This window comes from Rhinoraja longicauda, chromosome 21 (genome assembly GCF_053455715.1).
Source record: "Rhinoraja longicauda isolate Sanriku21f chromosome 21, sRhiLon1.1, whole genome shotgun sequence".
In the NCBI taxonomy this organism is placed as follows: domain Eukaryota; kingdom Metazoa; phylum Chordata; class Chondrichthyes; order Rajiformes; family Arhynchobatidae; genus Rhinoraja; species Rhinoraja longicauda.
The window spans coordinates 14034918-14061794 of NC_135973.1; the positions used below are offsets into that span (position 1 = coordinate 14034918).

The 26877-nt window shown below is 42.1% G+C and overlaps 1 protein-coding gene across 4 annotated transcripts in view; it reads right to left on the reverse strand.

Moving 5' to 3' along the window:
• Nucleotides 1-26877, reverse strand: part of LOC144603947 (trinucleotide repeat-containing gene 6A protein-like) — a 94623-nt gene that overhangs the window by 39799 nt on the left and 27947 nt on the right. For 2 of the 4 annotated variants that reach the window (XM_078417800.1, XM_078417798.1), the window contains exons 3-6: nucleotides 25700-25790; nucleotides 24938-24959; nucleotides 8224-8547; nucleotides 2839-2886 (exon numbers count right to left, since the gene is read on the reverse strand). In XM_078417800.1, the coding sequence (XP_078273926.1) occupies nucleotides 2839-2886; nucleotides 8224-8547; nucleotides 24938-24959; nucleotides 25700-25790 (485 nt within the window). The remainder of the gene's footprint in view (nucleotides 1-2838; nucleotides 2887-8223; nucleotides 8548-24937; nucleotides 24960-25699; nucleotides 25791-26877) is intronic. The other 2 variants (XM_078417801.1, XM_078417799.1) reach the window with 1 other exon arrangement.

Genomic DNA, 26877 nt, shown 5'->3' on the forward strand with positions numbered 1-26877 from the left:
CAATATAACATTGTCCCCTTGGTCATAGAAACTTTAAAACAAAATGCGTAGTATCCAAGTCTGCATTCCCCTTCTGATTTTTGAATGCATTTCTTTTACAAGTATTTACCCAATTCTTTCATATTGCTGACACAAATTCAGCATTGTAACAACTAACAGCGGTAGAGTTGCTGCCTTACAGTGCCAGACACCCGGGTTCGATCCTGACTACGGATGCTTGTCTGTACGGAGTTTGTACTTTCTCCCGTAACCTGCGTGGGTTTTCTCTGGGATTCCTCCCACACATCAGATTGGCAGGCTAATTGGCTTGGTATAATTGTAAATTGTCCCTAGTGTGTGTAGGATAGTGTTAGTGTGTGGGGATCACTGGTCGGCGCGGACTCGGTGGGCCGAAGGGCCTGTTTCCGCGCTGTATCTCTAAACTAAACTAAACTGCATAATGTTTAACAGCAAAAAAAAACCATGGCTTTGTAACAGGAGATTTTGACAAAAAAAAACATTTTTGTCTCAGGGCATTGATTATAAAGTGATAATGCCTAGTAGGGACAAATTTTAGAGAGTGTCGTGGAGCATGAGAAGAAACTAACATATTTAGGGAGGGAGATGCAGAATTACAACTGAAACACCGATACCAATAGGGCAATGGAAACTAGATAAGATCAAGAGAAAATAATGCAGAAATCAGAAACTTGCTGGACTAAAGGCGGTTATAAATGAAAGAGGCAGTGAGATCATAGAGCTATTTGAAAACAAAGACAAGGATTTAAAGTGAATTTAACTTTGGCTCCTTTCACTTTTTCCAGGTTAAAGGTGCAGCCATGGGCACTCGCATGGGCCCCAACTAAGTCTGCCTTTTTGTTGGTTACCTCAAATACATTTGTTTCAGGCGTACACTGGCCCTATCCCCCAACTCCTTTTCCACTATATCAACAACTACAACAATGCTCTATCTCGGCTTTCTCCAGAGGTTCCTGCATCACAGAAGCCAGCCTTCACCAATTCAATATGATGTCAAGAAATGGCTGAAAACTCTGAACATAGCAGTCATGGGACCAATAATTAATATTATTGGAAAATTTCAAAAGTATGTCCTGCGAATAAAAGTCAAATCAACCAAATATTTTGCTGGTCTGAATCAGAATAATGGAAGATGCTGACAACTGCGCTAACAAGAGATACTGACTCAATAACATGTTCACTGATCATCTGATTGGGCTTTTCAGCTGAAGCAGACCTCTTCACAGTCTTGGGCCAAATATGAACAAAGCTGAGCTCCAAGTTAGGAGACAATGAGTTCTCTTAACGTAAAGACAGCATTTCACAAAGTCCAGCATTATAGAACCCTGGCAAAACTAAAGTCATTGAGTTTCAACTTAAAATCTCTCCACTGGCCAAGTCATACCTTGCACAAAGATGACTGAAGACATTATGTCACTCTGACGGAGTGAAGGCAGCATTTGTAAATCAATACAAATGATCTCAAACCTCAAATCTCTGAAATTATCTGCAACACACTGACAACATGACAGTCAAATCATTATTTGCTGAAACCACAGAAGTGGAGGAAAACAATGGTCTTTGAAAACAGGAAGTCCACAGACCCACAACCACCACAAATCTGCAAAATAGAGATTTCAACTGTTAAGTGAATCACCATTTCATGTTTCCCATGCAGTTTTCTTGGAAACAACTGAGAATTATGATGACAGAGAAACTATGAATTATTCTATAGGATTACATGATTACATATCACAAGAAGTTTAAAATCCTTAATAAAAATAAATTCAATTAATTTTAAAGTCTTTCAGCTTGGAACTAAAATTTTTGAAAAAATTAACTTAAGTTTATTCATATAATTGCTTTTAACCTTTCCCAAAAGGAACACAAATTAACTCAGCACCTGGCACATATTGTACTGTGCTGTATGTCCACCTTACCAACGCACCCATGATGCACAACTAGCTTGCCCCAATATTATTATGTATTTCCCTCCACCTCGCCTACCTGCCCTTTTGAGGCTGGAGGTTTCTGTTGTACAAGGTGGTGCTGGTGCTTTTTGATAATTAAATCCTAATTTAGATCCCCAGGAATTGTCATTAACTTATTTTGTTTTCAAAGAAATATAAGCGCACGATATATATCCTCAAATACTGTCCGTCTCTATCCCAGCCCTGATAATCAGAATAAAAGAAAGATTTAACAAAAAGATTCAGGGTGATAGTCACTCTCTCGACCACTAATGACTGATTGATAACCTCACTGGCAAAGATATAGAAGTGGTACCTACCCACTCCATTGGCTGTGAATGTGCAGACAAGTGCCTTTCGATTTTGCTTAGCAATGACAAGTTTGATCACAATGACACCATTCAAATGAAGCCACACAGAAAGAAAATTAACTGCTACCACCAGACTAAACCAGACTTGTAATGCAGATAACCTTGAGTGTTAAAAATAAACTGCTGGGTTTAAGTAGCATCTTAGGATCACTGGCGATAAAGTCTGCAGGAGCTGCACATCATTCACTGAATCTAGGTACCAAAAAAAAACTTTAATTTGGGCCTGGGCCACAAAATATAAGGGATTTAAGTAAAGCTTGCAGGTCTATTACAAACATAAAACATTGTGACAGATTACACCAGGAAGCAAAGCAAGATGATTGATCCAACCAACATCTCTAGTTAATAATCCCAAGCAAGTTCTCACACAAGCAGCTTCAGCCATAACCCTTCATTGTTCAGGATGTGCAAAATAAAGCCACAGTGAGATTACACAGGGAAAGGAACAGAGAGGAAGACAGAAGAAAAGAAAGGAGGAAGAGAAAAAAAGCTTTTGTCACCTGACTGGTTAGGGGAGTGGCTGACCAAATCCCGAATGGGAGGCATGCCTAAGAAAAAGCAAGAGAACCACAAAGGCATCAAGGTTCAATATACTCTCAGCTTGCTTTCGATTAAAGAAAAATGCTTTCGATTAAAGAAAAATACTCTCTCACTCATCATAATTAAAACAATGAACGTCACCAGCACACTTGCAAAACTTTGCCGAGTAATTTCTGTTATCTTTAGCTGTAAGTGCACATAAAACAATTGGTGAAGCAGTCCAAGAGCACAAACTGCACTGCATTGCAGCTCTCACCAGCAATGTGTTGCAGCAAAACAAAGCAAGTGTAAATACGATATGTATCAGGAATAAGCTCATCAAAAGCAATTCAACCATAAAAATCAGACACTATTCCAAGATACAAAAATCACTTAAGAGCTACAAAATGCCTCTTGCATGAAAAGGAAATCAAAATGAAAAGGTGCAAGTGAGGTCAGATCATGGTTCAGCTTCACTCTGCATAAGGTTTGACCAAGTGAGAAAATTGGTGAACTATTGATTAAAAAAAAAAAAAGAAAATAGTCAGAGCAAATGTCTTTTTGATGAGATATTAAAGCAAGCCCCCCTCTACCCTTTCTGTGCAAAGCCACTAGTCAAAGAGCAAAGATAAACAGTCCCTAAACCCTGGCCTACATTTAACTATCAGTGTGTTAAAAACAGATGATCATGTAATTTTATTTCCAATCGTGTGGTCTCACTGTGCACAAACTGTCACAAATCACCTCTAATTACACTTCAAATACACTTACAGTGCCCTCCATAATGTTTGGGACAATTACTAATTGTCCCAAACAATTTATTTGCCTCTGTACTCCACAATTTGAGATTTGTAATAGAAAAATAAATCGCATGTGGTTAAAGTGCACATTGTCAGATTTTAATAAAGGCTATTTTTATACATTTTGGTTTCACCATGTAGAAATTACAGCTGTGATTATACATAAACCCCCATTTCAGGGCACCATAATGTTTGGGACACATGGCTTCACATGTATTTACAATTGCTCACGTGTGTTTAATTGCCTCCTTAATATAGGTATAAGAGAGCTTTCAGCACCTAGTCTTTCCTCCAGTCTTTCCATCACCTTTGGAAACTTTTATTGTTGTTTATCAACACGAGGACCAAAGTATTGCCAATGAAAGTCAAATAAGCCATTATGAGACTGAAACAAGAATAAAACTGTTGGAGACATCAGCCAAACCTTAGGCTTACCAAAATCAACTGTTTGGAACATCATTAAGAAGAAAGGGAGCACTGGTGAGCTTACGAATCGCAAAGGGACTGACAGGCCAAGGAAGACCTCTACAGCTGATGACAGAAGAATTCTCCCTATAATAAAGAAAAATCCCCAAACACCTGTCCGACAGATCAGAAACACTCTTCAAGAGTCAGGTGTGGATTTGTCAATGACCACCGTCTGCAGAAGACTTCATGAACAGAAATACAGAGGCTAGCTACACTGCAAGGTGCAAACCACTGGTTAGCTGCAAAAAAAGGATGGCCAGGTTACAGTTTGCCAAGAAGTACTTAAAGGAGCAACCACAGTTCTGGAAAAAGGTCTTGTGGACAAATGAGACTAAGATTAACAAATCAGAGTGTTGGCAAGAGCAAAGTACGGAGGAGAGAACGAACTGCACAAGAGCTAAACCATACCACCTCATCTGTGAAACACGGTGGTGGGGGTGTTATGGCCTGGGCATGTATGGCTGCTGAAGGTACTGGCTCACTTATCTTCATTGGTGATACAACTGCTGATGGTACAACGAGATTGAGAATGTCACTTCCCTATCGATGCTATCAAATATATAAATAAATCACGGCGAAAATGAAAACAACAAGGGGGGAGGAAAGAAAAAGAGGAAACAAGGTAAAGTGCAGAAAAAGGTTCATGCAGGGGTCAGTTGTGCCAGATGACCCTGGGGGCAGAGACAGATCATGGCGGGCTCTCAGCAGGACCAATTCAGAGCAGCTATAGCTCTAGGGATAAAGCTGTTTCTTAGTCTGGAGGGGCAGGCTTAGAAGGCTATAGTATAATTAATTCTGAAGTGTATAGACACATCCTATCTGCTCAAGTTCAAACAAATGCCTCAAAACTCATTGGCCGGCGGTTCATTCTACAGCAAGACTATGATCCCAAACATACTGCTAAAGTAACAAAAGAGTTTTTCAAAGCTAAAAAATGGTCAATTCTTGAGTGGCCAAGTCAATCACCAGATTTGAACCCAATTGAGCATGCCTTTTATATGCTGAAGAGAAAACTGAAGGGGACTAGCCCCCAAAAACAAGCACAAGCTAAAGATGGCTGCAATACAGGCCTAGCAGAGCATCACCAGAGAAGACACCCAGCAACTGGTGATGTCCATGAATCACAGACTTCAAGCAGTCATTGCATGCAAAGGATATGCAACAAAATATTAAATATGACTACTTTCATTTCCATTGACATTGCTGTATCCCAAACATTATGGTGCCCTGAAAATGGAGGGACTCTGCCAATGTGCACTTTAACTACGTGATTTTTTCTATTACAAATCTCAAACTGTGGAGTACAGAGGCATATAAATAAATGATGGGTCTTTGTCCCAAACATTATGGAGGGCACTGTAAATGCCTGTTTAGAGCATTGAAATTTACTGACATTATGATAGCCACCATGTACTTGAAGGTTAATCCTTTCTCTCATCATACATGGTGGGTTATAGTCACATTGAATATGCTATTAGAAAAGCATGTGAATAATGTAAGGACCCCAAATAGGATATTAAAAAATACAACAAAAAATAAATAAATTCCCACAGTCAACGTCTTGAGCAGTTGCAACATCAACACAATCATACAACATGTTCAAATTTAATACACCGTGCATTAATTTCAGTGATTCTTCAATTCATGGACCGTTCAATTCTACTTTTAACTATCCTTTGACTGTGGGATTAATACGTCAGCCAAGAGGGTAAGAAAAGTATCCAGCATTTGCTGAATGCATAAAACCACCTTTCTTTACTTAGCAAATAGTGGTCCTTGACCTAATCACCAAAGGGTTCTGGAAGATTTCTGCCTTCCTGGACCTATATGCATCGATAGAAGACCTCGATATCTATCAACCTTATTATACTTCATACTTGGAGACATACGACTCTGTTTCATTTTCCTATCCCACTGCAATGTTTTCTTTACAATTCCCCGTTTTCTCTGAAGCTTTATCTTTATTTTTACATTAAGATTTATCCCACCCATCCTAAAATAAAGGAAAGCAAAAAACATATTAAATGTGAAGCATTGCATTCAAGTTGCAAAAACTCTCATAGCAGGGGAAGGAAGGGTTTTTTTAAGATAGGGGATGAAGGCTGGAGAATGGGAAGGATGTTAAGAAAGTTATAATCAATAGGAATCATATATTGTAGGTCAACGGCACTTAATCAATATTAAGTCCAGTTTAATAAAGCATAAACATTTAGCTCCAAAGATTTTCTCTATTTGTTTATCTGGAATATTGCATTCTGTGGCTGCGGGGTGGGATGTGAGTATCAGGGAAGAAAGGCAGGACAACACATATCAGCAATGTTCTATTGCTAAAGTGTGATATGCCAGAGAAGAAATAAACTACTATCAGTAATTGTAAATGTTTTGGAGAAAGACTCATCCAGAACTAAGCATCCTAATTGTCTTGGAGGGAATCTCCAAACACAGAAAGATGATAGCACTCAGAGGTCGAGAGGTATGCACAGTGACACCTATCAATATACAAAAATTGCCTGAGAATGCCTATGCAAAATTCTACCATGCCATATAATCCCCGCGATAACAATCCACCCTATGGAGGATAGTGTTGGATAATGAGGCATTCATTTTCCTTCAAATAATCGGAAAATATTTAACTTTATATTCATGGTCTTACCATCATTGTCATCACAACCTCACGACAACTCCCACCTCACCTCCCCTTCACCCCATGCCGCTGGTGTCCACCCCTGTCCAAATTCCTGACACTCAGCTAGCCTCCACGCAACATCGCTTACTGTATGTCCCTATATCAGCCTTCGCCAAAGTAGTCGTCAGTCCTGATTCTCCCACCATCTTCCTCTTTGATGCTATCCTCCTTTCAATCCCTCACCCCCCCTAACCTATCCTATCTCCAACTCTTCTTCTACAATCTTTGTTCTTTGTAATGTTGGAAAACTGCAGAGGACACCTTGTGTGACACAGAATACCCACGTCTTCCTACCAAAATGCTCACTTTTAGAAGACTAGGCCAAACATTGCAGCAGCCAAATTTTGCCTATGACTGTTAGTTTGGGGGACTCCGATTTAGTTTACTAATGTTAAAATTTGAGCCACAGCTAAATATCACAACTACCTAACCCTGCAGATGCACTTTCCAGATATCAGAATAAAGGTTGCCAAGCTCTCGTCTTCAGAAATTTAATTGATTTGAAAAACACAATGACACCAAAAGACACTTAATAGAACTCCCATCCAAAATTTGCCTGAATGCTGTTTCAAAGTCTCTGGTAGACACAAAATGCTGGAGTAACTCAGCGGGACAGGCAGCTTCTCTGGAGAGAAAGAATGGGTGACGTTTCGGGTTGAGACCCTTCTTCTCTGGGTTCAATCCAGATTGCAAAGGAGAGCGTTCCTGCAAACATTATACTTTTCTGGCATTGGGGAAAGAAGCACTTAACTGAAACTAATATTTAGTTACTATCTTTAACCTCAATAAAGTTACCGTTTAAAGTGAAGATGTCCCACAAAGCAGTCATCAAATTTCTGTTTGGTCTCCTCAATGTAGTGCAATGGAAGCAAAACAATAGTGCATACTAGATTAAAATTCATTGCCATTTCACATTTAAAAGGTGTTTGGCGCCAGATTGTAGATATGGGAGGGGATATGAGAGGACCAGTGGTACATCTCCTCCAATTGTATTTTCAGGAGCAATGGTAAGGAATTAGAAGCATGGGTTTAATGGTACAATTAAGTGAACTTATGCCTTTATCATTCCTTTCGTAAATTAACCATTTCTGCCTTCCACTTTAACATACGTCTGCCTTTTTAATCTTCCCCATTTCTCGGCATCCTCAATATTGGGTGTTTTGTTTGGACAGTTTGACGTTGACTCTGAAATGGTAACTCTTTCTCCATTAATTTCACACAATTGAGGAGCAATTACATAATTTTACTTTTAATTCAGACTTAGAGCTTATGTATTGTTTTGCTTTTGTATTTCCAATAAGCAAGCAGTCGAGATGATCCAACTGACCAAATTTGGTGCAATTTGGTGCTGAATTTTAAACTCTGCCTTTATGTAGAAGGCCTTGTTATGTATGTATTTTATTGTAGATTACCTGTCAATGGTTTGCTGCTATATTGCAGCTGGCCGTTGGTCACTGCCTGCACAGTAACAGCACTGCTTCCCGTCTGGCTTGTGACTACTGATGTTGTAGTCCCAGCTGTTGATGGTAGCTGCTGGCCCCTCTTCAGCAGTTGCTTTTGCTCCTGGTGTCGAAAGCGTGGCGGTACTTCACGAGGAGGATATCGAGACAAGGCTTGCTGCTGAGTGTTGGCTGGGACCCGCTTGGCATTGTTATTGTTGCTGGTATTTATGGAAGTGCCGCTGTTAGAGTTGGCAGGCTGAGGCTGGCTTTGACTGGTCTTAGATGGTGCTGGCACTTGAGGGAAAGAAAAATATATATTAATGATTACTGCATGGATATCACACTAAATATTTACTTCATGACAAATGGTTAAAACATGTGAATATATGTACATGAATACACATGTTCACGCTTGTACGTGTATTCCTTCTGAATCTGAATAACAGTATTCACAAATTTCTGAAAAATACCAGCAATGGATGGTAAAAGTCAAGAGCGCTTTGCTATATTAAAAAAAAGATACTACAGAATGTCCAGGGTTCCCTTTTTATGGGTTTAGTTTTCAGGCAGGAAACAATGGGCTCCCTAAATGCAGTCAAACTTCAGCACCTTGCAAAAAGAAAAATCTATTTATATAAAATACTCACTACACACCAACTCAACTAAAATTTTGGAACCTGTCACAGGAACCCACACAGTTCATTTTAATCCATACATGGCGCAGATGAGGTTGTAAGATCACTAGAAGAATAACTTTCTGCATTTACTAAAACCATAGCAGAAACATCTCCACCTTTAGTCTACTAGTAAAACAGTAACAACATCTTTAAGTTGATTTAATATTACATCAAGAGTGCAAAACTATGAAATAACTGCTATTTCAAAATATTTTTACTAATTTGTAATCTGAAGATATCCACCAGAGTAAAACCAATAACCCAGATTGGAAATATATGTCATGATACATAAATGGAGACTATGTACATTCACGTTTAGTGGATCCCCCATGCAATAGGATTCGACATAAAAAATACTGAGACACAAGAGATGCAGATGCTGGAATGTGGACAAAAAAAAACCTGCTGGAGCTCAAGTGGTCAGTCAGCATCTGTGGAGGTAGAGGGATGATCAATGTTTCAGGATGAGATCTTACATCAGGACTAAGAATGTAAAGGGGGCATAGCTGGTATAAAGAGGCGAGAAAGAGGGCCTCACCCTGGCAATGGAGGCAGAGGATAGACAGGTCAGTGAGGAATATGGAGGGGAGTTAAAATGGCTTGCGACCAGGAACTCAAAATGGAACAGGAAAGCACAGGAAAACCACAATTCCTCACAAAGGACGACATTTCCGTTGTCCTGGAGGAAAGAATCTCATCTTGAGAATAGATGTGGCGGAGACAGAACAACTGAAAGAAAGGGTTGATGTCCTTTCAGAGACAGGTATCTGTGTGCTGTCATATTATCTGTATGTTACAAAAATATTATATTACTGTAGTCTAATGTTTTAAAATCCGGTTCATCGCTACTCTAGATGATAACCTGGAGAAGGGCAAGAAACATCTCAGATATTAGCAAATAAAGAAAGTTTAATAATACAAATTCATGAAAGCACTGAAAAGCTCATTTTATTCCATTTGTCCTTGGAAAATACAAAAAGCTGTATATAAAATCCTTCTATTTCATGCCATGTGAGGATACTGCAGATATAGACAAACTCGCTACCAGCTTCTTACAGAAACAGACTGGAGTGCTCGGGCCGTACTTACAATCTTTATTTCAGAGGCTTTTAGATAAGGCACTTGGATAGCAGGGAGCGCAAGGATATGGATCACCAGTAGGCAGAGGAAGTTAGTTTGACTTGGCTTCATGCTCGGCATGGACATTATGGCCCGAAGGTCCTATACCTGACCTGTTCTACGTTAGAGCTCAGTGCAAAACTGAAACACCTACAAGGCTCAGCATTACTCTTAAGGAGCGAGAAAATATTATTCACATCACAGTAAGCCGATCCCTGAAAAATGGCAGGTAAGGCTCTGGCTTAGTTTATTGCTATTTCACGGCTGAGTGAATAATGACAAGCATGCAGAACAGCTGCCTAGGCACAAGGCAGCTGAAAGCAGACAGTTCCGCGGATACTACACATTACTAATTACCTGGAAGCAAACTGCAAGTTTTTCCTTCCAACAATCCACCCTTTCTTGTTCACTACCCCATCCTCAAAATAAATTCTATGACACATCCTGTTGATTATATCCCAATTACTCTTATATGTATGCAGTGTCTGTATTAACAGTTTGAAACATAGAGCCAAGTAAGACCAGCAGACTCCCTTGGTTCATCTGTGATGCTGAACATTTCCAAATTCAAAGAACAGCAACACTTGTCCAGAAGGGTCCAAAGCATGCAGCCCCCCCCCCCCCCCCCCCCGATTTCAAGGCGTGCAAACACACCCTATTTCATTCCGCAAAATTATTAAACTGCATTAATACTAAAGGCAGAATTAGGAACAAAACAACTTTAATCACAATCAAGTCTATGGTTTGAGCTCAAGTGGTTATTGGAACGCATGAGACAACAAAGACAAAATTTCATAGCAACTAGAATTTTCAAAATAAACTATGGGAGGGAGAGGGAGAGGAGGCGGGGAGACAGGGCGATTGAGATAGGACTCACTAGCAAGGGGACAGACTGGAGATTCTGTGGTCACAAACTGGACTCCAGGATAATGTGTTGCATCCGTGGTGCTAGGGTCAAATATGTATTTGAGCGGCTCAAAATATTCTCAACGGGGAGGGTGAGCAGCCAGAAGTCATTGTGCTCACTGGCACAAATTACCCAAGTCAAAAACGGAATGCCCTCCTGTGGGAGCAAGGAGAAAGGTTAAAAAGCAGGACTCAGGATAGTAATTATTTTCTTCCAAGTGCCACATGCTAATGTGGAATGGAAGAAAGGGTAGGACAGATAAATGGGTGCTGTAGGGATTATGAATTTTGGAGCATTGGGATCTCTTCTGGGACAGAAAGGATCTATATAAGGTCAGGTTGTATCTGAACTGGAGGGGACCATTATTCTGGTGGGCAAATTTGCTAGTACTGTTAGGTAGGAATGAAACTTGATTGTCAGTGGGATGTAATCCAAAATAGCCATGAAACAGTTGAGAGCCAACGGAAATTAGAGGAACAACTTTGCAAAGAGTTTGTGGCGAATTGCAAGATTAAAAAAGTGGTCATCGTAGGGGATTTTAACTTTCCTTACATGACTGGGAATGCCATAGTGTTAAAGTTTTAGATGAGGAAAATTTGTTGAGTGTTTCAGGAAAGTTTCTTCAAGCAATATACAAGAAAGCCCCATGCGGGAGAGGGCAAAGCTTGACTTATTCTTGGGAAATAGGGCAAGGCAAGGGATTGAGGTGTGAACAGAGGAGCACTTTGGGACCAATGACTATAGTTCCGTTAGTTTTTAAATAGTTATGGCAATGGACAGAATTAATCCACGTTAAAATTTTAATTGGGGAATTGATGGTGGACCACTTCACGCGGTGGCCGTAGGCCATACCGCTAGCCGATACATCGACAGCTACATGCGCTTGAGCATTGTCCTCGGACTGGGTTGCTCGCTTTGGGATGCCGGTGGACATCTCCTCGGACCGGGGGCCACAGTTCACCTCTGAGCTGTGGTCAGCCACGGCTCACCTGTTGGGTGTGCGGCTGCATCACACCACAGCCTATTACCCGCAGGCAAACAGCCTGGTGGAGAGGTTCCACCGGCAGCTCAAGGTAGCACTGGCGGCGCGACTCTCTGGCCCGGACTGGATGGAATAACTGCCGTGGGTCTTGCCGGGCATCCGAACTGCGCCGAAGGAGGACTTTGCCACATCTTCGGTGGAGCTGCTCATGGTGCCCGGGGAGTTCGTGCTGTCGGCGCCAGGGCAGCAGGGACTGCCCTCATCCACCCTACAGCGCCTACGCGAGCGAGTTGACAGCCTCGCACCCGTGCCGACGTCCCACCATGGGACATTCCGCCCGCACGTGCCATCGGTCCTCCGGGACTGCCCCTAAGTTTTCTTGTGCCGTGACGTCCACCGGACGCCGCTCCAGAGGCCGTATGAGGGCCCGTTCCCGGGTGCTGGAGGGGGGCCGGCCGGAGGCCGTGTCGATTGACCACTTAAAGCCGGCATATCTGGACATTGACCAGCCTAGCCCAGCCTCGGCCGCGAGGTCGCCCCCCCCCTTCGTGGCTCCCTCCACCTGTCCCTCCGTCAGCCCCTCTGTTGGGTTGTGCGCCCGCCGGTGCGTTTTGTGCCTCCTGTTCTGAGGGGGGGGGGGGGGGTCGTCCTGTGGCGGCTCCCAAGGGTCGGGCCATACCACTATCAAACCCCTCGGCACGGGAATGGACTAGTCCGGGGGCGGCCCTTGGATACAGGGATAAAGGGCAGGGGTTTAGGCGCGATCGCTCTCTTGCAGACCCGACTATGCAAGAGAAGAACAACTCCTGGGAGGAGTTGGCTGCGCCTAACGGCTGCGGCTCTCTGGCAGTCTGTTTGTCTTTTTTGTTTGTTTGTGTCGGTGTTGGGATGGTTTTTGTTTCTGTTTTTGGCTGTGTATGTGTGGTGGGGGGGTGGGGTGTGGGGCGGGGGAAACCTTTCTTTTATTAGGTCTCTTCCCCGGGGCGCAGCTCGCCCGGGGGGCCTTCCATCGCCGGCGCGGCTCGGCTGCGGGACTTAACATCGCCAGCACGGCTCGGCCGCGGGATGTTTCAGTGCCTGGTGCAGCTCGGCCGCTGGACTTAACATCGACAGCGCGGCTCGGCCGCGGGACGTTTCAGTGCCCGGTGCGGCTCGGCCGCTGGACTTAACATCGCCCGGTGCGGCTCGGCCGCGGGACGTTTAGGTGCCCGGTGCGGCTCGGCCGCAGGACGTTTCAGTGCCCGGTGCGGCTCGGCTGCTGGACTTAACAACGCCCGGTGCGGCTCGGCCGCGGGACGCTTCAGTGCCCAGTGCGGCTCGGCCGCGGGACGTTTCGGTGCCCGGTGCGGCTCGGCCGCGGGACGTTTCGGTGCTCGGTGCGGCTCGGCCGCGGGGCCTTGCGGGGGCTGTGCGTGTCGTTTGCCTCGGTAGGGGTCGAGCTGCCTGTCCGTGGGTGCGGGGGGAAGAGAGGGGAAGTTTTGTTGCCTCCATCACAGTGAGGGGGTGTTTGGAGTCACTGTGATGGATGTTTGTGTTGGGGTCGGGTGTCGTGTTCTTTTCTTTTTTGCTGTGTTTTGTGTGACTGCTGAAATTTCGTTCGGTGTGAAAAGCCGATGGGCGGCACGGTAGCGCAGCAGTAGAGTTGCTGCTTTACAGCGAATGCAGCGCCGGAGACTCAGGTTCGATCCTGACTACGGGTGCTGCACTGTAAGGAGTTTGTACGTTCTCCCCGTGACCTGCGTGGGTTTTCTCCGAGATCTTCGGTTTCCTCCCACACTCCAAAGACGTACAGGTATGTAGGTTAATTGGCTGGGTAAATGTAAAAATTGTCCCTAGTGGGTGTAGGATAGTGTTAATGTGCGGGGATCGCTGGGCGGCGCGGACTTGGAGGGCCGAAAAGGCCTGTTTCCGGCTGTATATATATGATATGATATGATATGATATGACAATAAAGTGTTATTATGTTATGTTATGTTATGTTAATAAAGTTCCTCCCGAAATACCTGATTCCTCGCCTTCATTTCGGGCTTATCGACGCGCCACAAGACTGTACTATCCATCCCTCCACCCATCCCCTCTAATTCAAAACACTTTTTTTTCACTTTTCCAATTCCTATAAAGTCTTTTGACAGGGACATTGGTTTTGTTTCTCCTTAGATGTTATATAATCCATTAAGCTTCCAGCATTTTTTTTTGTTTCACAACAGCACCTGCAGATATTTTTAAATTTTCATTCCTGGTTCCCTGTTATCATAAGCGTGTATTTTAGAAGCCGCTCCCAACATTCACTAATTACTTCTTAATGCTACTCTTTAATTACATATAATTATGTTGTTCATTCATTCTTTCATAGCCCAAAGGGCAACTTGTTGAAAAGTATGCTGAGCCCAGAAAGTATAATTAAAAGCAGACCACAAGCAGGCACACAGGTTTAAATTTACTTTACATTTAAAGTTTTTCAGTTATGTATTATACTTTAGATACAATCATTTTAAGCAATCTACTTACAACACATTTAAGAAACCAATCAATGCATTTGTTCTGATGAAGCAAAAAGGCTGGTGTATACCAGTGCAGAATGTAACACCTGAAGCATGTTTCTGGGATAATGGACTAAATATTTCATTATAATTCCAATTATAATTGCAAGTGAACACTGGTTCTTTAATCAGTGCTGTTAACAACCAAACCCTTTAAAGTCAAAGGTTTTTGTCCGTTTTTACATTGCTGCAAAGCATAGTTCACATAAATAACTAAAATATTTCATTCAAAGTGTTCAGATATTTAAAGAAAGAGACTTTTGGTGGTATATAAAGCTTCATTGTTGTCACCCATTTTGATACATGCAACAAGTCAAATCAAATTTGTTAGCAAGAACACTTTAGGAGCCTCCACTTACAGCTACTACTTTGTCCTTTTAAAATACACTTCCTTCTGGTTCGCTAAAATAAACAGCTTAAACATCAACCACTCAATATTCAAGCTGCAAATCATTTTTAAAAATCTTACTGATCAAGTGGCTGTTATATTTATTTCTCCTCTCTTCCCCCACCGCACTATTTTAGGCACCTCAGAGATGAAATTCAATTACATTTTGGCTAGCCATTACACATTCTTCTGATAATTGGATACACACGCAGAAAATAAAATAATTTAGCTGGAGCTTGACCTGCAATTAACTTGGACAGTCACATTTTCAGATATTGGGGGTGGGGTGAGAGAAAGAAGGGTGAAATTAGGGCCTGACCATAACATGATAGCCCGAGACCCTGCCAACAAACAGGTGGCAATTCTCCCCCCCACCCCCAGTACAAATTCAAAATGGAGAAGCATGTTGTCACATTACTCTTATAAAATATACTATTATAAAAGAGGACTGCTTGCCAACTCCTCCAGGATAAAGGGCCCCAATGTTGAGCTGCGCTATCCCACATGTAACAACTTCCTTTTCAGTTAGAGTAAATCAAAGGCAGATGGGACAACTTTAGCCAACCAAAACTTAACAGCACAAGCCTGAAACTGAGACCAGTCACTTTGATATGCAACAGTTTCCAGCCTGCAGCTCTGCAGTCAGTCTTCGGATTTCTTACCCTCTCCCTCATGCCTTCACTGTGCATTTCTTACATTTATCATGACTCAAGATGGTGGCCCAGGAACGATGAGGGCTAAACAAAGATTGTCAAGCCTATAAGAAATTTTGTTACGGGCAATATAGGGGGAGAAAAACTATTGCATCGGCTTGCAAGCTAACTCATCAAATTCTCATATTCAACAAGATCATCCACTATAGACAAAATCTCTGGAGAAAGGAATAGGCGACTGTCAGATCCATAGAAACATTTCAATATGACGTCAGTTACCATGACAACAACGTTTTGGGTTGAGATCCCTTCTTCAGACAGTCAGGGGAGAGGGAAACTAAAGGTATGAAAAGGTACAGAACAAATATGAGCTCAAAGAACCCACAATGGTTCATTATTGGCTGTGGAGATGGGGGTCGAACAGTAAAACTAGTAGGATGACTAGGGTGGGGGAGGGACAGAGGGAATGCAAGAATTACTTGAAATTAGAGAAAGCAACCCCCGCATCGCTGGGTGTAAGCTGCCCAAGCAAAATATCAGATGCTATTCCTCTAATTTGGCCTCGTTCTGACCATGGAAGAGGCCCTGGGCAGAAAGGTCAGCATGGGAATGGGAAGGAGATTTAAAATATTTGGTAACTAGGAGATCACGTAGCCCAAGGCAGACTGAGTGTAGGTGTCCATCGAAACGATCATCCAGTCTGTGCTTGGTCTCACCGATATACAGTAGCCCATATGGAGATCAGAAACAGTAGATGAGGGCAGAGAAGATGAAAGTGAGCCTCTGTCTCACTTGAAAGGATTGTCGGGTGTGTAGTGTACTGGTAGTTGTTGGTCAGTGTGGACTCAGCGGTCCAAAGGGCATGTATCAGAATCTCCAAACGAAACTGAGACATGCTGTACAGGTCAAGCTGCTGAAGTAACTCAGCAGATCAGACAGGGTCCATGGAAGAAAATGAACCAGATGTTTCAGGTCACAGCAGTTCAATATTCCAGCATCTGCAGTCTCTACTTCTCACCAGCCTTTCATTGCTACTGGGTTAAAATCTTGGAAATTCCTGCTCAGCAGCACTACACGTACCGACCCTGAAGGACTGCAAAATTCCAATGACAGTTTGCCACCACCTTCTCAACAGCAATTAGAAATGGCTAATAAACACTGGCCTTGTCAGCAACATTTAGATTCTGAGATGAAGGCGGAAACCCAAAGGTCACGAAAACTCTTCCCGACAACAGTGTTGTCATGGAAAGATACAAGATGAAGACTAGATTTCCTCTGAAACGCCAATGTGACTGCTCAATATCTAAGTGGCAAACGAAGGAAAGCCAAAAAAAATAACCTTCACTAAACATTGCGTCATGAGCTGAACGCATGCACAACTCTGACTCATTTCAGCTATCTGCAGTTGCCTTGTTATCATAGGAACATAGAAAATAGGTGCAGGAGTAGGCCATTCTGCCCTTCTAGCCTGCACCACCATTCAATATGATCATGGCTGATCATCCAACTCAGTATCCTGTACCTGCCTTCTCTCCATACCCCCTGATCCCTTTAGCCACAAGGGCCACATCTAACTCCCTCTTAAATATAGCCAAAGAACTGGCCTCAACTACCTTCTGTGGCAGAGAATTCCACAGATTCACCACTCTGTGTGAAAAAAAACTTTCTGCCATCCCAGGAATCAATCTGGTGAACCTTCTTTGTACTCCCTCTATGGCAAGAATGTCTTTCCTCAGATTAGGAGACCAAAACTGTACGCAACACTCCAGGTGTGGTCTCACCAATGCCCTGTACAACTGCAGCAGAACCTCCCTAATCCTATACTCAAATCCCCTTGCTACGAATGTCAACATACCATTCGCTTTCTTCACTACCTGCTCCACCTGCATGCCTACTTTCAATGACTGGTGTACCACGACACCCAGGTCTCGTTGCATCTCCCCTTTTCCTAATCGGCCACCATTCAGATAATAGTCTGCTTTCCTGTTCTTGCCACCAAAGTGGATAACCTCGCATTTATCCACATTATACTGCATCTGCCATGCATTTGCCCACTCACCTAACCTATCCAAGTCACGTTGCAGCCTCCTAGCATCCTCCTCACAGCTAACACTGCCCCCCAGCTTCGTGTCATCCGCAAACTTGGAGATGTTGCATTCAATTCCCTCGTCCAAATCATTAATATATATTGTAAATAGCTGGGGTCCCAGCACTGAGCCTTGCGGTACCCCACTAGTCACTGCCTGCCATTCTGAAAAGGACCCGTTTATTCCTACTCTGAGTTAAAGTCAACAGTGAACAAAAACTAAAATGGACCCCATCTTGGCATTGATAGCCCATCCACTTGCTAGATACACTGTTGGCCGCTTGTGAAGTCACCCATTGCAAATTTAAATTACACCCAAGAATTGGGCCGACAGCAAATAACCAAAATTTAAACTGTACAATTTATTGCACTAACGAATATGATCACATTGGGTTAAATGCACGGAGAAATTCTGTTCCTTAAAAGCAACCCAAGGATGTTTTTGAATATTCAGCGATTTCATAAATGCTGAACAATTAATTTTAATTGAGTATTAGATAACAGAAGGGTAGAGGGGGCAAAATGAGCTTGGTCATTGAAACAAAGATTTACAGAAAACTCTGTTAATAGTATTTTTAAATACTATAACTAATTCATCTTCCTTTTGTCTTTTACACATCTGAATGGTCATATTTTTCTTTCATTATTCTGCAGAACTTCCTCTCACTATCCATGAGCATTAGTGAACAATGCACTCTTCTGTGCCTTCTATTGCAAATACAAGGATTCAAGACGACAAAATGTTTGCTTTCCCTTTTATAGGTCACAAACAACTACTATACAGAGCTGGAGTGAATGTCTCAGTCACATGACAGAACTGGATAAACGCTTAGTTCAAAAGAAAGTGCAGGCTGAAAATAATGATGAAAAGGTCATTGACCTGAAATATTAACATTGTTTTTCTCTCTCCAGAGATGTTAATCAACCAGGTGAGTACCTCCATCATCTGCAGATGTTTTGCTTTCTATCACTATTAGGTTAAACTCACTTTTGAACTCTTTATAAAATAAAATGACCAAAGACATTAATTTCAGAATTGCAATTACTTTGAGGAAATGCCTGCGCAGATTTCTAATGAAAACATACCTATTAACAATCAAACTCTGAAACAAATGATTTGATATTTGTCATATTAACAATTTAGATTTCATATTAGGGGCATGATAAAGTATGCAGATGATTTTTAAAAAAATTGTTAGTGTTGACACTAAGGAAGAAAGCTGGCAACCTGGCAACTTGCCAGTGGCAAGTTAAACAGAAATATGGACAATGCAACATAATAATTTTTATTAGCCATCATAACAATCATAATTGTAATTTCTTAGCCAAGTATGTTTTGCAACTTACGAGGAATTTGATTTGCCATACTGTCATACCAAAAAAGCAACAAGACACACAACTACATAAAAGTTGACATAAACATCCACCACAGCGGCTCCTCCACATTCCCCACTGTGATGGAAGGCAATAAATTCTTATCTTCTTTCCTCCTTTTTCTCCCATGGTCATGGGAGTAGGATCATCCGCAGTGGGGGCGATCGAAGCTCCTGTGGCTTGGAGATCCCGAAGTCGCTCCACGATGTTGGAGCTTCCGAGGTCGATCCCTGGCAAAAGGACCGCTAGCTCCACGATATTAAGTCCGCAGGCTCCAGCGGTTGGACCCCCCAAGGTCGATCCCCAGCAAGAGGCTGCCAGCTCCACGATGTTAAGCCGCAGTGCAGATGGATACGACACGGAAAAGGTTTCATCTCCGTCGAGGAGATTAAAAAAGTTCCCCCCACCCCCCACATAATACAAAACTAAAAGTACACTAAAACATACATTTTACAACAAACTAAAAACAAGAAAGAAAAAGACGAGACAGACCGTTAGCGAGGCAGCCATCGTCGGTGCCAGAAGCTAGATTTGAATTACATACAACACTAGTTAGGCCTATGTGAGAAATTCTGGTCATCACTTTACAGTGGAACTACTGGAAAAAATTGGCCAAGGAAGGATGAAATAGATTGGGATTATTTACCGAAATACGAGAGAAGAGAGAATAATCAGCAAAATCATGAGTGGTCAAGACAGAGCAAGTAGGAAGCTCCTACATCCTTCAAAAGAGAGCCTTCAGGAATGTGAAAGAGGGATGAAGAAAATATTAGGAAGTCACTGCCTGAAAGTGTGGTAGAGGCAACTTTCTATAAAATTGGATTTGGCATCAGCTTGTGACGGAAATGTTGGAGGATGATTTGTTTGATGTGCTGGCTGATGGGGTGGAAGGTGAGAACGAGTGGGATTCTGTCCTTGTTACGAATGGGGGGGGGGAGTGGAAGCAAGATCGGAACTGCGGGATGTAGAAGAGACCCTAGTGAGAGCCTCATCTATAATGGAAGAGGGGAAGCCCCGTTTCCTGAAGAAGCCTCAAGTCTTCTTGGGTATGACGCTACAAGCTTGGAACACCTGTATTTAGGTAATTTCTCATTCTTCTCTGCTGATACTCTCAAGCTCTGTCAGGTTGGATGGGGAGCATCGATGCACAGCTATTTTCAGGTCCCTTCAGAGACGTTCGATCGGGTTCAAGTCCGGGCTCTGGGTGGGCTACTCAAGGATATTCAGACTTGTCACGAAGCCACCCCTGCGTTGTCTTGGCTGTGTGTTGAGGTTCGTTGTCCTGTATTCCAAGAATTCCAACCCAAAATGTTGTCTGTCCATTTCCTTCCAAGGGTGTTGCTTGGCTTGCTGAGCTAATCCAGCTGTTTATTTCTTTTGTAAACAGGTCCACACCAGTGAACATAGACTTCAAGCAAAGGATTATCTGACATCTTGGCCCATGTGACTCCATAATGTTGCTGACTACAAAACAGTTTTTCATCTCATGGGCAATTAGGCTGGGCAATAAATGCCAAGAAATTCTGATATACAGCATTATTTATACCTCTAACATCCAGTCCTGTCAAGCCTACTTTTTTGTAAATAGTTACCTCTAAGGTAAACAATTTGAAAGTAAATATCTCTAATCATGTATACGGCTCTTCAGCTGGTTAAAATTTACTTTATTCAATAATTCTTGCTGATAGAATTCCAGCTTCAAAGTAAAACCACTCGAAAATAAATATAACTCAACAAAATACATTAAGGTACAACAAATAAATGTTAGCTAGTGTGATATGTTTGCAATGTCCTGTCCAGTAGGCTATTTAAGACAGACAAAAATTAGGCAAACAAAGTAAACCTCAACTACTGCATCTGGTCTCAACGTGGCCTCCTGTGCATCACTGAGCCCAAGCGTAAACTCGGTGACCGTCTCACCAAACATTTGCACTCGGTCAGCCAAGGCCTGAGGGAACTCCTGGCTGCTACTCATTCTGCCCTGGGCCTCTTCTATTGCCAGTGTCGCCACACACAAACTGGAGGATCAGCATTTTATATTCTGCTTGGGTAGCTTACAACCCAACAGTATGAACGTTTAATTCTCCAACTTTATGCAACCTCTAAAACACCCCCCTTCCCTGCTCTCCCTCAAAAACACCCTGCACCCCCCCCCACCCAGTTGAGCTTGCATGCATCTTTCCCCTCCCCCTATATTACTAAACAATTTGCACATCATTGTTCTAGCTTCACAATTCGCAACTCTCTAATCCTTTTATTTCACACCTTGTGTATCTATTAGATTGTGCACATCGGGGTGACCCTTGAAAGTCTACTTAACAGCAGTTTTGCTCAACAGCTTGGGCTAATAGCTGCCACACCAAACGAGTTGACACTGTCCTTAACTCTGCAATGCGGGTCATCACAGGGACGCTTTGCAGTGGCTCCCTGTCCTCTCTCACTTCACCCTTCCCAGCATACGCAGAAGAGAGAGGATATTGAAAGATTGGTGCACCATCGAGGCTAACCCTGACCTTCCCATCTATGCTGACTTGAACAATCTGCCCAACATGCGCCTGAACATGCAAACCCTTCTGATCTTCAGCCAAATCCCTGGAAGACTTTGACCCCAAGACTGAGAGGCGCAGAGACTGGAGAGATGCCAACACCAACAGTGGAGAGGTCATCACAGACCCCGCACTAAAACCACCGGGATTTGACCTCCATTGCAAGCAATGGCTAACCCTGAACATGATCCGCACCCTCCATGCAAGAACAGCCCATCTCATGCACAAGTGGGGGATGACAGACAGCCCTGCTTGCGACTGCGGATATCCAGACCAGACCATCCCACACATTGTGAATGACTGCTCACTGAGGCTTTTCCCTGGTGGCATCAAGGCCATTCACCCAGCAACTGATGCTACCCTGGCCTGGATGTCTACCCTTGACCTACAACTTTAGCTGTGCACGCTATACGCAAGAAGACACCTTGTGTATTAATCTCTGGCCTTTGTCCAGCCATTTGCCGATCAACCCCCCCCCCCCCACCCCCACCTGTGTTCCCCCCCCCCCCACCTGTGTTCATCTACGACTTGCCATGCTTTGTCCTGCCCGGCCCTGCCCTGAACTCTTCGTTTTCTTTTCACCTCACCCCTGCAATGTCTGAAGAAGGGTCCCAACCCAAAACAACACCCATCTATGTTATCCTTAAATGTGGCCTGATCTGCAGTTACAAAGGCATTTTTGCATCTTTCCAAACATGGAGTTCAGAATATTAGGATACGGTGGTTAGATTATAGTGATCAAGATCTAGAGCCGTGGATTATTGATCCAAACGCATGCAAAAATTCTACCTTGGAGAAGGTGAAACTATATGCACTTGTGCATAAATTCTTAATGATGACTGCAAAACATTCAGAAGTCGCAAAATCCTTTGATTCAAAGATGATCTTTACTACTGCCATGCTTATCTTGTCATGCCAAAACAATTCTAAACTCGCAATAACGTGGTTGCATTTTAATTGCTTTATTTAATGGTTATTAAGTCACTCGTCTCTGAAGGAAGAAGGGTCCCAACCCAAAATGTCACCTATCCTTTTCCTCCAGAGATGCTGCCTGACCCGCTGAGTTACTCCAACACTTTATTTCTATCAAGGGCCAAAAAAAGTTGGTCTTGCTACCAATGTTCATGACTCGTGGTTCAGTGGTTCATCGAAACATAGGAACAAAATAGGTGCAGTAGGCCATTCGGCCCTTCGAGCCAGAACTGCCATTCAATATGATCATGGCTTATCATTTAAAATCAGTACCCTGTTCCTGCTTTATCCCCATATTCCTTGATTCCTTTAGCCCCGAGCTCAATCTAACTCCCCTTGAAAACATCCAGTGAATTGGCATCCACTGCCTTATGTGGCAGAGAATTCCACAGATTCACAACTCTCTGGGTGAAGAAGTTTTTCCTGATCTCAGTCCTGAATGGCTACCCCTTATTCTTAAACTGTGACCCCTGGTTCTAGACTCTCCCAACATAAGGAAAAAAAAATCCTGCATCTAGCCAGACCAATCATTTAAGGATTTTTAATGTTTCTATAAGATCCCCTCTCATCCTAAATTCCAGTGAATACAAGCCCAGTCGACCCACTCATTCATCATATGTCAGTCCCGCCATCCCGGGAATTACGCTGCACTCCCTCAATAGCAATAATGTCCTTCCTCAAATTAGGAGTCCAAAATTGCACACAATACTCCAGGTGCGGTCTCACCGGGGCCCTGCAGAACTGCAGTAGGACCTCCTTGTTCCCAAACACAAATCCTCTTGCAAAGAAGGCCAACAAGCCATTAGCTTTCTTCTCTGCCTGCTGTACCTGCATGCTTACTTTCAGTGACTAATGTACAAGTACACCCAGGTCTCGTTGCACTCCCCTTTTCCTAATCTGACACCGTTCAGATAATAATCAGCTTTCCTGTTCTTGCCACCAAAGTGGATAACCTCACATTTATCCACATTATACTGCATCTGCCCACTCACCCAACCTATCCAAATCACCCAACAATCTCATAGCATCCTCATCGCAGCTCACACCGCCACCCAGCTTTGTATCATATGCAAACTTGGAGATTGTCACATTTAATTCCCTCCGTCTAAATCGTTAATATACGGCACCCCACTAATCACTGCCTGCCATTCTGAAAAGGACACGTTAATTCCTACTCTTTGCTTCCTGTCTGCCAACCAGTTCTCTATCCATAACACCTTAACACCTCCAGTTTAAATTCCATTTGGAATATTTTGGAGGACCAAGAACCAAGAACACATCCCAATTCAGAGAGAGATCCAGGTTTCCTTATACCTGATCCTCAGTAAATGCTGAAAGATTATCAGAAAATATTGTTGCCAGTCCAGAGGGGGGCATTTGTAAAAATAAAATCTTCCAACTGATAAACACAGAAACAAGCCTTGCTGCATTCAGCTATACTGACACAGGCTTTTTACATTACTGCCTCTTTCCTTGAATGAAGAATGATCAATCAGCAAGTACAGCAAATGGCATGCTTTCTATTAACTACTGGCTCAGGATTGGCTATTAGACTATTAAAATCATGACTCTCACTGTAATCAATGGATTTACTGCATCACATCTGGTTTATGTGAAAGGAATGTCTGCTGCACCCCGAGGGCAAACACATGCAACTTTGCTGGATATTCAGAAAGTTAGTAATTTTTTATAAATGAAGAGGGACAGTTTGAACAAAACTTAATTGTTTTAAACCAATAAACCTTTATTCAAATTATGCTATAATTCCTACACCAACATATTGCTATGTGACAAATACAAAATTATTCACTTCTTACTATACACTATACAAGCGACCCCTGCATTATGGAGGAGGGCTGCATTCTGAGAAAATGGCCTTTATCATGACTGTCATCTGCGTAGGTTGTGTTGGTGTACAATAAATGATATTTACTGTTTGTTCACATAAATTGAGTGTGAATTTTATTCTGCATCTGAAATTTTTGGGTAGTGATCTGCGAATTACACAAGGGTCCCTTTCCATTATCCAAATAGCCGCCAGGCTGAGGTACACTGTAGAGATATATAAATAACATATTCTGCAGTCTTTTCATTAGAGACCATGTACAGATTTAAAGTACCGGTCTTCAATTTTATTTAGGTTACATTGGGGAAAAGATTGAAATCAAGTATTCACATTTTAACTTGAAAACAACATTGTACCAGTTTAAAAGGTGAAATATTGTTTCCAACCCCCTCTTTACTGTGTCATCTGCCTGTTTCTTTCCTAATATGACCTGCAAACAGTTCACAATTTGCCATGAACCCTAAGTGCCAATAAAGTGAAAGCTTACCCAATCACAGATAATATTAACCCCATGTATCCAGGAGATCAAGCTGAATGGCAACATTAGCAGGTCATTGATGCAAAAGCCAACAGGAAACAATGAACAAGTCTCACCTTTGCTTTTTTGTTCAATTGCCTGAAACAAAAAAAGTCATGTCAATTGAAGAAAGCTTCCACTTTAATATTAAAGCACATAAATACATTTTATTTTAGAGTATGTTATTTTTTTAATATTAAAAAGTCAATACTATGCATAAAATCTATGTAGCACAACCAATTGATACACAGACAAAAGAACAGATATGGGTTTTAACAAATACCACATTCCCATTACTCAACACCCAGAATTGCCCTATACTAATTAGGATGTTGTTGGCACTACAAATTCAATAAATAGAGTTATAGGAAAAGGTGCAGTTTGACCCTGATGTAACCATCAGTACAGAAACTAGGTCTTCTTATTCCACCATCCATGGAGCTTCAAGTGATAAAATGACTGTAAAAAATCCCATTAAACTTTATTTCCTCCCAAAATAAACTGAATATATTCAAGTATTCTACCGAAAAACAGATCTTCTCATCCAAAAGAGTTAAGATTATTTTCTGTGGCAGTGTTTGTGCTCACTATTACTCCATAATCACTATTTGAGAAAGCATTGGAAGTAAAGTATAATTCAAAATCTCTCTTGAATGTGTTGAATACTCCACGTACAAATTTACTAGGTATCCAATAATGAAAGTATTCAAGTGTACGGAATTCCCACACTTCACTCACTTCTCCACATTTAAACATTTGTATTTTGTAAAGTCTTGAACATGTTCTGGATAATCTGGTTTTATTATGCAGCTATTCGAAAAGAGACACACGATAAATACCTTCTTCAGAGCGGCTTCCTTTTTCTTCTTGTCGTCTTTTCTCTTTTTCCTTTCTTCCATCAACTGTTCCTCCTTTTCTTGCACTCTATCCCTTCAAAACAAAAAAAGCTAATTTGGGCACTGCCTTGACCACAGTACATTTTCTGTTTATTACTGGAGACACCAGACATGATTTGACATAACTGGAAAACAGGAAAAGCTCTCTGTAATCTACTTACAGGATTACCCTTACTTTAACCTTTCAAATGCTAGCTTGTAAAAAGCTGTTCCGATATGCAACTGGATAAGTTCCATTCCATTTTTAAAAACAAGTTTTTTTGAAAAAGATTTTACAAGTACTCTCCCCAAGTTAATAAAATAGGAACATTTGAAGACTATACTAACATGGGCACATGCCTCATTACATATTTAATCTACTTTGTACACATACAAACCAAACTTAGGTTTGTGAACATTTTTAGAGTCACAAAAACAAAATAACTTGTGTTGTACTTTTCCAGCAGTGGGTACATTTACAATTAATAATCACAGGAGTGTGGTTAATCAAATACAATGACCAGTCATGATACTGGAGAAATATTGAAGGTGCAATTTTGTCAATCATTCTTAAACACATCATGTTCAAACTCAGCTTTTGGGATGCAGACAATATCCTTTTAGATAACTGTAGCAGTCTTGTTACTGGTTGCAACTAATATGAGCAGCCTGTACATACACTTAGTTCAAGCTGTATGGGAAAACTTTTTAATGGAATGTCAGAGCTTCACTTTCACGTCTTTATGGTGCCAGTGGAAAAGAATCAAGATAGTGCAAGGAGGAAAGCAGCATTTTCAAAGCTAATAACCAAAATAAGCGCTTGTGAAACTAGAATGCCATTATACATATGAAATTAGGGGGTTTTCAGACTATATTAAAAATACATTAAACCCTCTTGTAAACAGTGAGTATTAACACATGGAGGTTTATAAATTACTCCTTTAGAAAATACAATAAGTCAGCATGGATAGGTCAACGTTTGCCTGTATGCTTTGCTCCAGAACTGTTGACTGAAAAAGTGATTGTGGCATTTAGGAAAAGCCTTCCCATTACTGTCAATCAATATCAACTTCCAACTCATGTTTCAAGTTCTACTCAAATACAATCATTGTTGTAAATATAGGACTGGAACAATAATGTCA